Source organism: Hermetia illucens, chromosome 4, assembly GCF_905115235.1.
Source record: "Hermetia illucens chromosome 4, iHerIll2.2.curated.20191125, whole genome shotgun sequence".
Taxonomy (NCBI): domain Eukaryota; kingdom Metazoa; phylum Arthropoda; class Insecta; order Diptera; family Stratiomyidae; genus Hermetia; species Hermetia illucens.
In genome coordinates this window covers 16872063-16886042 of record NC_051852.1, presented here as the reverse complement: position 1 = coordinate 16886042, position 13980 = coordinate 16872063, and the positions used below count along the sequence as shown (strand labels likewise).

At 45.8% G+C, this 13980-nt stretch overlaps 1 protein-coding gene across 2 annotated transcripts in view; it reads right to left on the bottom strand.

Moving 5' to 3' along the window:
- Positions 1–7445: 7445 nt before the first annotated feature.
- LOC119655816 (homeobox protein vnd) overlaps positions 7446–13980 on the bottom strand; it is a 57816-nt gene continuing 51281 nt past the window's right edge. For both annotated transcript variants that reach the window (XM_038061920.1, XM_038061921.1), the window contains exon 3: positions 7446–8546. In XM_038061920.1, the coding sequence (XP_037917848.1) occupies positions 7894–8546 (653 nt within the window). In that variant the 3' untranslated portion in view covers positions 7446–7893. The remainder of the gene's footprint in view (positions 8547–13980) is intronic.

Sequence of the window (13980 nt, the reverse complement as noted above, 5' to 3'; positions counted from 1 at the left end):
GCGCAACAACCGGTATCCGGTCTAGGCCTGCCGTTATAAGGAACTCCAGACATCCTGGTTTTGCGCCGAGGTCCACCAATTCGATATCCTTAAAAGCTGTCTGGCGTCCTGACCTACGCAATCTCAGGCAGAGTCTGCCTCGTCTTCTTTTTCTACCATAGATATTGCCCCTATAGATTTTCCGGGCTGGATCATCCTCATCCATACGAATTAAGTGACCCACCCCCAAGTGCAGAATCACATAAGCATAATTTTTACTTTTGTTGTCAGATGGAGCAGGGAAACTGTATGGATTCAGTGCTCCCAGTAACTCTTCCAGTGCTATGTGTCGTATTTCGCTTCTTCGCAAAGTTGGTCTCCGGGAGGCAAAGTCCATCCATTTTTCTCCTTTTTTGTGAATAATGCCATTGTGGTTTTATTTGGATTAACTGAAAGACCGTGCCCGAGGCACCAACTGTCTATCAGATCAACGGCACGTTCTATATTTCTACACACCGGCCCAAAATCTCAATCAACAGCAAGCACAGCCATGTCATCAGCATAAGCCTGAGCGTGTATTGGCAAATTTTACAGTTCGCATAGAAGTAAGTCGATCAGCATACTCCACAGAAATGTAGGCAGCCCTTCGTTGCTTCTTCTAATAGCAGAAGCAATTGACACCCACTTGAGCACACAGCAATCTCTGCGTTAGCATAGCATGGATCTACTTAATTAAAGCAGAATCAACACCATGCGCTCTGGCAGCATCACAAAGTTTTTGAAACGGCGCACAGTCAAACACCCCTTCAATGTCCATGAACACCCTCATCGCGTACTCACCTTTCAAAGTTTCACCCTCCATCTTTGAAACCAAAGAATGAAAAGCAGACTCACAGGACTTTCCACGCTAGTAAGCATGTTGGTTTTCATTAAGTTGGTGCGACCTAAGCGTCTTCCCACGTATATGACGCTCAACCAGTCTCTCTAAACCTTTCAACAAAAATGAAATCAAGCTGATGTCTGGAGTTCTATGGATTAGAATAGTCATCTTTCTCAGGTTTCGGTATGAAGATTAACTTAACCTTTAGCCAAAAGGTAGGCGCATAGCCCAATACAAGATTGCCAAGAAAGATATTTCTAAGCAATCTCTCTAAGGACTCCATACTCTACTTTAGCTTTGCTGGATAGATGCCATCCCTGCCAGGTGCTTTGAAATGTTCAAAGGACAGTATGACAGCTCTCACCTTTTCATAGGTATCAACCGCTTTCGCAGTATTCCAGTTCACCTTGCAACACTTGCGTGTTGAAGGGGTTGCGGGAACCGTCAAATCTCCCCCTGCCAATTCTCTCGCCCATTCTCCTGGGTGGTGTATCTCCAAGAGGGTCTGTACTGAATCCAGTCTGGAGCTCGTGAAAGTACCGTTGGGTTTTCTAAGAGAGTCCAACTTGGCCGACTCATCTCTTTTGAGGACTCTGCACAGCCTTAAAGTCTCTCTTGCGCCTTCCAGTTCCTCGCAGTATGTTCTAAAGCATTCTCGTTTCGAACACCTAACGAGTCTTTTATATTCACGCTGTGAGTTCCTCAAATTTAACCAGTCTTCGTTCTTATTACTTTTGCAACCCCGGTCCAGAAGTCGCCTGGCTGATTTTCTGAGTTCTTGCAGTTCCCGGTTCCACCAAAGAACCGTTTTACCCCTCTAACCTCGGGAAATAGGACACGCCTCTTCATAGCACTCTAATAGTGTGCAGTTCAGAGTTCCCAATTCATCTTCAAGTACCAAAGGAGTCCTTAGTCGCCTAGGGAGCTGTACTTTATTGCCAAAAAGTTCACTTTGTCCAATCCGTTTTCCTAGGACTCCGTCTTTGTATTGCAGACTGTTCGCCCGCAATAGTCAAATTGAATTTTTGGTATCGGTGATCTGACAGTGAGACTTCCTCTAGCACCCGCTAGTATGTAATCAACTCCAACACTTTTGAAGTAGAGATTGATAGGCCAATTACTTCACTTCTTTTGGGTCCCACGAATGTAGGGGCGCACTCTATGTTTGCAGATCCTTTCTTGTGTTCTTTGCGTCAGTGAAGGATACAAAGAATCATAGTGTAAATAAGCGGAGACAACTATAATGTTTTTCCACTAGTCATTAATCTGGTATTGTACGACTAAGTCCTGGGAACAGGTTGCCTCCGAACGTCTTCACATCAGGACACAAGCTTTTGGTGTTATGGATCTCTCATCGTAGAACATCCTAGCCCCGCTTTCTGATCCAATGCCACAGATTCTATTAAATCGAACCCATGGTTTTTGCACCAGAAAAATGTAGGGGCAGTTCTGCAGGTTTGCCAGCTTTGCTGCCAGCAGATGAGAGAAGGCTTCGACATGCGGCAAATTAAACCAATATTTATGTTTTTCGACATAAACTTAGCCTATTATGTCATGGAAAACAGTTAGAAGCGTATGCCGTAGTCCACGTATGACGGGGTTCCCCCACAACGTGCCGCCAGAGATTCGATCCCCTCGTGTTTGATTTCTCTGTGAAAAGCCGCACTTGGAGGTACAGCAGTTCCCATGTCCTCATCCATGAAAAATCTCATCTCATCCCGCAGAGCATTCGTTGATTTTCCACTTAACACCTTCACTGGTTTGCGGTGTCCGGTTTGCATAGTTTCGTTCATGACTCTGGCTGCTTGTTCTTTCGCCTGTTCCTTGAAAGGTGTAGGAGAAGTTACTAGCAGGTAAGAGACACTCTGTAGCCCCTCTACCAATGCGAACCCCCTTACGCGGGTTCCGCCACTCTATGCACTATCTTCCGCGCGTAGCTCCATTGTGGGAGAGCGCAGCCAAGATGCTGCAATTTGCTCTGTATTGTATGAGTCGAAGACCATCATTGTACTTCGCTCTCAAAATGGAGATGATGTTCTACAGTTTCCTGATATTATTGAATTTCAATTTATCTAGGAAAAAATGGAGCACAATATGGTGACTTCCCCTGAGCACATTCAAGTTCTTTTGGTCCAGTTCGAATACCAAGTGGAAACCCTACACGTTTGTAGATTTGTTGTTTCTGGCATTCATGAATTTTACCCTCCAGTTGCCGAAGTCCATGCCCGGGTTCTGTCACCCAACATGCGGATGATGTCCTCTGCTTTCTTTCGAGGGCCCGGTAACCAACATTCGACATGTTCTGTCCTACGCAGCTCAGTGTTCACAATAGTGAACTTGGGCCGACCGCCAGAACTCAAAGACGGGATTACCTGCTGGAGCCATTTTAAGGCAGCCTCATCAGTGCACTCTAAATGGAGAAGCCCATCGCGAAAACCTTGATTGTTAAATCTTGACTTCGTTCCAGGCTCGAGCATTTTTTTCTACAGGCATTCCCGGAGGATGGTAAATTGTCTCTCTGACATTTTGCCATCCTTGGAGGAACTTGCGCATATGTTCTCTTTTTTCCCGCCCTCGTGTCCGTGTTCCTATGGGAGGGACCAGCTTCATTGATCTCTCGCTGAATTGATCACCTCTCGACCCAGCCGTCTTAATCTCCACGGGGCCCGTGAATGTAGGCACTGAGGACAATAAAGCGTTAACCACCACAGATGTGTTTTGCTTTTACGCTTCTTGCACGCATTACCACTAATAGACGCTCTGGACATTACCGCACCTAGTGGTGCAATCAGGTCCGTGTCCTCATTCCCAAGGTGCTTCATGTTCTTTCGCAGTGCCTTCTTCTGCCACTGGCTTGGGACCTTTCCAGGTTCCTATCTCCAGGGGGTCGTTTGGGTCCATTTCCTTAGACCGGCGTAATCCGGTAGCGTCCAAGTCACCAGCTTCCCTTTCTTCCGCTCCTTCCGGTAAGGATGAAGGATAAGGTTCTGACAGGAAGGTTTCAGCCTAAAGTCCTCCTCCTTAGTGGCTGAAGTTCCCTTCTGCCGAGCGTTCCTCTTCCGTTTGTAGGTAGATTTGGGTTGTAGTACCGTGGACGCTGTAGTGATTTCCAGTTTCTCTTAAGTTAAGAGTTTCCGTACTTTCCCTTCTGGCTAGCTTTGCCGTAGGCTCTAAATGCAAGCTTTCCATTGATTCGGAAAGCATGGTTTCTACAGATTTATCGATAGAGGGCATGAATGTGGTGAGGCTTCCAAAATCCGCGTCTCGGCCGCGACATGCTTCTTAACACTTGCAGAGTTTAAATCCCTTGTTTCCATATTCATTTTTGGACACCCTTTAGTAGTGAACTACTACAGACTCCCCCACCATGTCGGAGGGGGAATCCAGTAAGGGTGCCAATATTTAGCGTACAGATACTTATTTGATTTACTCGGACTAATTTACTTACAGGACGCTGTCCATGCCCATTTCTCGACAGGATCTCAACACGACCATTTTATCATTTTGTTTTTAACGAGATTGGATGCTTGCTCCTGTCACAGGACCTGTCACCAAGAGATTTGCTCTAAAAAAAATGATAAGCGCCTGCAAGGCGGTTCCATAATACTTACCTTGTTAACCACCAACCAGAAGGTAGGCACAGGTCATTTTCCAACTGTCGTCGTTCTGAATTAGTTTGAGGTCAACGGCGGCCAGTTGAATCTGAAGTTGAAGGTATTTTTTTTTTTGGGGTAGGGTAAGTGGACTCCCGATTCGGTACTCCGCGGACTACCAACTAAACACCTCCCCATCGTCAGAAAGCTAGCCTGGAACCGTTTGTCACATTACTTCGGGCTAGTCCCCGAACTCTCCCGCTTTGCGGAGCCTTCAAATCAGGGAATTCCTTTCACCAATGGGAGGGGAGAGGAAGAAGGGAACTGTCAGTTCAAGGAACACCCTGCCATCCGGCTCCTCCACCGGTCGAGTTCTATCTTCTTAGCAACGAGAAGGGCCCGAAAGTAATGGGCAACACGGTTCCACCTGTCAGCAGTCCTCAGCATCTCTTCGACAATGTTGTCTGGAGAGAGATCCCTGTGTTTAAATAAAGCTGCTAACGAACCCCATCCCACCTTCCACAAGAAAAAAAGTGTGGTGGGCGTCGTCTACAACTCCATTGCAAAACACACAATCCGGAGAACGCGCCTTTCCAATCTTGTGCAGGTAAGACTGAAAACCTCCATGCCCACTTAAAAATTGGGTAAGGAAATAGTCAGTCTGACCATGCTTCCGATTCAGCCAGGTACCTAAGTTGCCGATGAGCCGCGCAGTCCATCTGCCTCTAGTTTAATTTTGCCAAGAGAGCTGCCACTCGTCTAGAGTGTGTTGCCGTTCTTCGCGAGCAACCACCTCCCTTGGCTCATCTCCCTTGCGCCCGTATATGGCCTGACGCTCCGTAGCAAGAAGGGCAACGGGGATAACCCCCGCGATCACCATCACGGCCGGTTCAGAGACAGTGCGGTACGCAGACGCCATCCGTAAAGCTCCCCGTCTCTGCACTTGCGCGCGGCGTTTATGATATACCTCCTTTTTAAGAGCGCCAGCCCATACCTCTGCGCCGTAGAGCAGGACAGACTGCGTTGAGCTCATCAGGAGACGTCGCCTACTAAACGTAGGACCCCCAATGTTTGCCATTAGCCTACTTAACGCCAAAACTCCAGCCGCAACCCTGTTCGCTGCTGCTTGGATTTGCTCAGAAAAGCGAGGTACTTTACCGCTGATTTTGACTCGATTATCGACTCGCCGAACGATATGGGACGCAGGGTCGGAATTCTCTTTTTAGTCAGGATGACTACTTCGGTTTTCTCCAGTGCAAGGTTGAAACCATGAGTAGTCATCCATCCGCTTACCCATCGCATCAATATGCCGAGTCTGCTTTGCGCCTGTTTGGCAGTGCGTCCAGCAACAAGCGCTGCGACATCATCTGCATAGCCGACCAGGCGCGACTCCTCTGGCATGTCAAGTTTAAGCAGACTGTCATAGGTAGCGTTCCAAAATTCCGGCCCTAGGATGGATCCCTGTGCTACCCCCGACGTGACCTCCATCCACCTTTGACCCTCTAGTGTTTCATCGAGCAGGGAGCGGTTCCTCAGATAGTCCCTCAAAATCCGTAAGAGATAGTTCGGCACGTTGAAGGTATTGTCCAGTGTGCCTAGAATGTCTTTCCATCTTACGGAATTGAAGGCGTTTCTGACATCAAGCGTTACGAGGATCACCATCCGTCGTTGAATGGCAAGCACGACTTGCATGACAGAATCAACTGTGGATCTCCCTGTTCTAAAACCAAACTGCCGGGCAGATAAATCTCCGGCAGCGCGTATCGCTTCAGCGAGTCTACTTCTGATGAGCTTTTTGAGCACTTTCCCAACAGTGTCAAGCATACATAGTGGGCGGTATGAAGACGGCAATTCGGGGTTGCCTTTCCCTTTAGGGATCAGCGCAAGCCGCGCAACTTTCCAACGAGCAGGGAAAATGCCCTCCTCCAGGCAAGCGTTGAATGCGCCGAGCAGTAGGTCTGGCCGGTGTTGGAATACCAGTTTGTATATCTCTGCTGGAATACCATCGGGTCCCGGCGCTTTCTTGTTTTTCATAGAGAGGACTGCCTGTTCCAACTCTTTTATAGAGAAAAGTGGACAGTCCTCTGAAGTTGAAGGTATGCCGACCTTGCAGGTGCTCTCCATTCGGTAGGATCAAAGTGCCAGAATACCAATGGTGGGGACACTGACCAAATTTTTATCCGGGATTTAGATTTGAAAGTTAAAATTGGACCAACTGGCTGACCTTTTCGGGATTTCGAAGCAAACCCTTTGTACTTTCCCTTCCCACTTTCTTCATATCCCTTTTCATATCTGTCGAAAGTTTTCCCTTTTTTATACTTGAGTTTTCCACTGGACATTCTCGCCAAATGTAAGGATATTTTCTTCAACTAAGGAACTGTACCGCCAATCATATCCTGTAAATACCGGTCCTTTTCAGTAAGGTTTAAACAGCAATGTCCTGCCCAAACCTCTCACAATATTGTAACACTTACCGCAAACGAACCGTGAACCAAATGTCATAAAGTAGTAGGCACTTTTGGTCCCGGAACCTAGAGCCATACTTACCCAATCAGTGCCAACTATCATACTGTAAGGGAGCTAATAGCATTTAGCTGCTACCTTGCTGCAATGTTCCTTGATTGGGAGCATGGCAACAGGGTCAACTTAAGGTGAGGATTCCGCGAAAATGGAGCCTCGGAACACTCGCCACATGTGCTCTCCCATGGCCTTTCTTGCGTGTGTAGATACGGAAAAGTACATATCAGGCAATTTCACAAGCAGAACTATTTCATTTGAGCGATGCAATTGGCGTCCGGGAGCTTATCGAGCGGCCGACAACGTTCAGATGTTTGTTGATAAAGCTGATATTGGAGTCACATGTCAGTCTTTTGTCTATTTGTGTATTCCGATAAGCGCTGATATCCCATACTCGTCGTCCAGTGTACACAGCGCAAAAAACCACCCGCTGACGTTGGTGTTATGTAAAAAGATAGCCTGCGTCGAGCTAGTTTCGCATTTCACTTTATTTGCTTCGAAGGTACTCTAATAACTTTCTAAATATACAAGTTTGTCTCAATAAGTTAACTATGGGTGTACATACAGTTCAATTATGTTATATATTCGTAGGGTCGTAATTACAAATTTACATACATAAAAGGAAATTCTCCTGATCAAGTTGCTTTGAAAACAAAACAAAAACAATTTTCAAATTACATCCTAACACTACATTTTTACATACATATTAATCAATCAGTGAAGGTCGCACTGGGCGGGGGTAGTTTTTGATCGACGCGTTCAATTTTTGGCGCTGCAGACAGCCGTGACTCTCCAGTAATTTTTTGGAATAAATTAAGAAGGAATATTTGATATTGCACCACCTCATGATAAATGACTTTATTGTCCAATATTCGAGTCTTGGAAACAATGAGTTCTAACCTATGGAACAGAAGGGTCGAATTATTAGGGCCACCAGCCCCGGTTGGGAGGGGGTGGCGGGAGCAGATTCGAATGCTGGTAGAGGGTACTCGTGGGGAGGACTAAGTGCGCGGTTTGTAACGAGGACGTGATTGAGTCGGTGGGTTTTCCCTCGGTCAGGCAGGACTTTCCGTTTCTCACGAGGACAGGGACGGCTACGCGTCGGGGGGAGGTGAGTGTGCTGGGACGTTGATGTACTGCTGCGTGGTCGTACATTCCCTTCTCGCTCTGCGCCCGTTTGGTTTTGTATCGATGATTTTGAAACCAGATTTTCACTTGAGTGGGGGTGAGTCGGATGAGGCTGGCCAAGTGTTCACGTTCAGGAGCTGAGAGGTACCTTTGCTGACGAAAGCGTCGCTCCAGCTCGAAGGTTTGTGCTTTGGTGAATAAGACTCGTCGTTTTCGCTTCTTGTGCGGACCTGAGCCTTCGTTCAGTGATGAGTCCTTTTCGTTTTCTTCCTCGTGGATTTCCTCGTCAATATCATTGGAGTGCTCACTGTTGGGGATCTTTTCTGATGTATTGTTTAGATTGTTGTCCGCTTTGTAACTGAGGGTATTTGATCCGGGCTCGATTAGATTGTAGGACATATCGGATGTGACGGGGGATGTGCTATCAGGACTAGCGGATTGGGTCATACCTGTAAGTAAAATAGGAAAATAATAAGTTTTAATTGAATGAAATAATTGTATTGAAAACGAGAGTAGGAATTTAGTAGCGGATGTCGGAGTAAATCAGGGCTGTGGAGAGAATATCCGGGTCTAGGGTCAAAATTATGCAGAAAACCGGGCCTTCCTATTATCCTCTCAGAAAAGAATTGCACCCCCAAGGTGAATCCCCTTCGCACCATTCTTCTCTCATAAGGTCTGGAATAAATGCAAGCATGGTCAAGGACCTTCCATTTAATGTCATTTTTTGGTAAATAACTACCAAATTTTTAAAACCTGATCTGAGATTCGGGTAAAGACATAATAGTAATTTGGCCTTAAGAACATTCATGAACCTTGCGTATATTAAGGTGCTATGCAGGGAAATGAAAACCTGGGTAATTAGGCACATAACTGGATAGATAAGGGTTGACGCTTCTGGACTGACTAGTGGAATCCTACAAGTCTTGGCATGGTTTAAATACGAAAATTCACTGCGACAACATGCAACTCATCAATACCGAAGAGATTCACACTGACAGACTGAATATCCCAATGTTTCTCCAATAAACCAACGGAGCCAGACGAATTGCTCAGGGCGTAGTAGAAGTAATCAAATGGGGAAAAGAAGAACAGGCCTGTAAAGAAAACTTTGCCTAACAAGAGGGAGAGACTCCCAAATATTCACTGACTTTTTTATTGGGGATGCAGGGGGTCCTGGGTCGGCGTTAACTTGATGACGGACTGGCCACTTGGGAAACAAGTTACTTCCTCTCTTGGGTCCACGGACCCCTTTTTTTGGGCTAAACAGTCAAGTTTTTTAAAAACAATTGACAGACACCAGGTGAGACAGCCTCTAATGAGTTGCATTTGCCCTGGACGAAACCAGTCGCCACTTTCGGTCACGCGTCTGATTAGTTGCCGCTGCCCTGGAGAAAAACGTCAGTCAATTTTTTTATTCACAGACTTATTCGTGGTTTGCATATCACTAGTATTGATAATATTGGTTTTGAAAATTGGTAAACTTTCAGGGGGACGCTTACTTCTGTGTTCCGTTCTGGGTTGCGTCCGGTAGAGAGGTTGACTCATCTAAATCGGATTCGACACTTTCCTCGGTCCTAGATTGTGTCTTGGTGGAATCAAAAGGCTCTCAAATCGGTGTCTTTCGTATAAAACCATCATTATTTTGGTTGCCCTTTTAGGTCATTTCCTATTGACATCGATGATCTTAGCTAGTTAGTTCCTATCAGCACAAATTATATGATCCCACATCTATAGACGTATCGAAATTTTTTCACGATGGGTGCAATTCCATATCGTTCGTAAATCGCCTCATTTCGGACGTAATCATAGCGTCTTCCGCCGTTCAACATCATCGTCCATTCCGCAAGACGTCGTTCATGGCTTTTTAGTCTGTCACTCAGAACCATAGAAGGCACTGCGATAGGTTTTTGATTTGGGTCGTTCATTGGGGAACATTTAAAAAATTATGCAGTTCTGCCGGAGTTCATCGGGCTTTAAGAGAGATTTGTAACGAAGAAACGTTAGACCGTACCTTTGTGTCATACTGGGTTAGATCCTTCTGTGAAGGTCGTAAAAGCATAAGGGATGGCCGTAACCTGGGAGTCAGAGAACATTAACTAATTGGCGGAGAATCAAACTGGAGTCGCATTTTCTCAACAAAGGTCGTCTTGTAATAGCTTCATCCGCTTTCCATATTTTGAAAAATGACTTACGTTGAAAAAATTTCGCAGAAAAGGAACAGAACACTTGTAACTCCAGCAGTTCCGAATTGGCAGTCCATGCCCACGCATCGGAACCATTATCGATAATTTGCTTTTTATTATTCCTGGAAAGTGTTGTCTCACGCACCCTACAGTCGAAACATCTGTCCATCCGGCTTCGACTTCTTCCCCCAATTAAAGGACCTCATGCGTGGGAATGCCCTTTTTTATGGGGCACCCCTGTTTTATATTCGACTTTGATTTCGCCAATTTACAAAAAAGCAAAGCGATTATGCTTTTCTACATAGCTAAAAAGATTCGGTGTTGTCATCCACATTCTGACTCTTAGTATCTCCAAACCTAGCGTGCAATGGGTTTGTTCCATCAAGCGTAGGGTGATTAATGATCTAATATCCTTCACCTGTTTGACTAGGTGTTATTTATCGCATATTTTGACTTGCAACAGGTCATCATATCAGACGTTGCCAAGAATCAGGCCCATATCTATGCAAGTCACCCTCGGTGCAACCTTCATTCTCGGATATTCTGCCCGAGTATCATAGGGCAAAGACTGATCATGCTCAGTTGTGAGTCGCCCCATTCTAATCCAAAGTTAGGTCTTCTTTTGCCTTTGCTTATCCACACAAGCGTCACAATCTTCCACCACTGCCTAGGCACAAGCCTCGGTATTTCAATGGAAATACCACCGGGTTTCGAAGCACTAGCAGCAACTAGTAGAATTGCCTCCATAATTTTTTTGTTCATAGTTGGTTCCATGAAATAAGATGGTTAATGAACTTCGAATATTTGGATGGCTAACTTACACTCGAAGCGCCATCGGTCTCTATTGATGTCACTAGCTAACTTCTGCTGGGACAATACTTTTTGTCTATTGATCTCGGGTACGCAATTCAAGGGCTACTCAGTCTTGGCGTCTCGCGTGCTATATCATCTGAAGAAATATTTTGAGAGAACTTTGGAAAATCAGCCTATATCACAAAAGTGAAAAGGTGGAGACCACTCTTAAGAACCTGCCTCACCTCTGGAAAGTTCCCAACGTTAATAATTCCCATCTTATCAATTTGCAAGCATGTCATGAATCAGGCCAAGTATTTTTTTTTTATTTAGCAAGCTCTAAGTCCTAAAAACTGTTATGCAACATCTGCACCTGCGTTCCCAGAGCAGAAGCAAGGCAGCATCTGAGGAGTTGCCTCTATCCTTCACCAAAATGAAGAGAAAGCTGGGCCAATTTTCCCGACGTGCAACCTGATTGGATACTTGTGGAGCGTCAGGATATTGAAAGGTACTTCGAAGGAGGCACATTTTCTAGTACTTTTTACCCCTTGCATTGCTGGCACTAAGTACACATAAACACGTAAACAATAGTGCCTTCGTAGCCAGGACGTCGCAATTTCAGAGTACCTACATATATTAAATACAACGAGTTCAGGACCCCGTTCTGCAAGAGTTTAGTTGGTCTACTCAGAAGACCAGGCTTTGTAGCCTGCTTTCGTTAAGACTCTCCCTTCCATATTTCGGATCCCATTCTTGAAGGCGCCGAGTTTATTTTGAAAAGCAGGCAAAGAGACTCGTTCAGTGTTAGATTAGCACTGAAAGATGTTCTTCCCGCATAACGAACTTAGCCGAAGTCATTTTCCCAGCACTCTTCGGTACTCGCAAGTCGACAATAGCTTGAATCCAAATGGTAGCAGTGTTGCCACGATGATGAGGATACCACGATGGGCAGTCCCTATTTCGGTTCTGCCCGTTGAGGAGCAATAAGTCACCTTTTTTTCTCTTGCCATCTGCTCTATTATTTCGCGAATTGCTGGACTCCTGTACATATTCGCTTACAGAGCCCAGACTACACTGCTTCACTTTTCATTTTCTATAAGTCTTTTTCCAATTTTCTAACCCCCCTTCCCTCTACACCTTGAACTAGTACTGTGAGCAGTGTCCTTTTTCCGAATATCGCAGTCTTTGCCGAGGACACAGCATTTTTCCGAAGTGTTATGGCCTAATGCCCAGGTTTGTAAACACAATAACCATTTTTTGCCTTTAGGATTTAATGGATTTCATGCAGAGTTGCATTCAAGCGGTCACATACTGTGTCCACAAACTTGTCGGTAATTACTACGGCTAGGTCGCCCGCAAATGCTTGCCTAAAGACTTTTTTGACCCTCAAGAGCCACAGCAAGGTATTCATTAAAAAGAGCCATAACAGTGGAGAGAGAACCTCACCCTGTGGACCGATATGTGGATTTTTCTCCACTCTAGCATGTGAAGGATCCAACTGATCAGCAGCGTTTCTCCATCGCTTTCCGTATACCTCCCGTTCTGTAAACGTAAATAACCCAGTTTCTGGCTACGTTCTTTAACCAGATTCCGCTTCAGCTTTGAGGTTGCCTTAAAATAATTAGTCTCTTCGCAAAAGCGTCTCCCTGATGATCGGTTAGTCGATCTCATGCTCTTCTTTAGAGCCGTGGAGGTGGATCCATGACCATTACGAAATCAATGCGTCTGTGATCCGAGAGTGTAATATCGTTTGATACTCTCCACCTCCTGCCTGACCACGTTGAAGAAAGTGGGTTCATTACCTAAATTAAGGACCTGCAAATCGGTTCCTACTAGATACTCCAGTAGTCTCGATCCACTTGCATTGATGTTGGAACTTCCCCAGCATATGTGGTGAGCGTTGACATCACATCCTGCTATTACCCCCCTGCCTTTACTTTTGGCATATCGGATAGCTCTGATGAATGTTCCACTGGGAACGTCTGCGTCATAGGGGGAATATGCAGAGCACCATAGTATCTCTTTATCTCCCTGTTGAATTTTTGTGGTTAGTTTTGCCGATGTGGTGTCGCCACCACATAGGTCGTTAACCAAATTAGCCTGGAAGTCTTTTGAGACTATCATGCAGGAGCGAGGTTGATCGCTCCCATGGGCATACAACAGGTCAGCATGTTGGAAGTTTAGGCTCCTGACTACCACACCAGCAGCCCATGGTGTCGTGTATGAGAGACATAAATATCTTGCAGCTATTGACGACGACTGATAAGTGCAGTCACCACTTTACAATGCTGCAAAATTATTTGGGAAATGTGGCACTTCATCTACATTTCAGATGAAGATACCGAGGGCTGCACATCCCCTTCAATGGTTTTAGGAGCCGACACTTGTAACGTGGCGATTCCTAGCCCATCGTAGAGCCGGCAGCCCGATTTTTCCCGAACCTTCTTAACATCGGGTTCGGAAACGCCGATAATGAGAAAAGTTCCCGGCCTATCGGCTCTCTCTGCTGGTTTGCTGCCTAGTAACATCCAGGTAGAAGTGTTGCACACCAAGTTGTTCCAGAAACCCCAGCACCATTCCGTTCTTCTTCTGGAAGTCAGAGGAAGCACTTTTTTAACGATGGTAGTTCAGAGACCCTTTTCAAAGTTAGTCGCGCACCCTCCCACACATCGTTGAGGGAGGAACAGTACTGCCTGAGCCACTCGTTCGTGTCTTCGTCGGAAAAGTTTAGCCGTAACACCTACCGACCCAAAGCAAAGCTTAATGCCTTGGGAGGATGCAGTTCTAACAGCTAGGAGGAGTTTCCTCCTAAACTTTTCGGGCTGCTCAGTATCGTAACCGGATGGAATAGAGTCGCCATTCAGGACCCATTCATCGGCTTCGATAGCCTTAGCTGCAAATGAAGGCC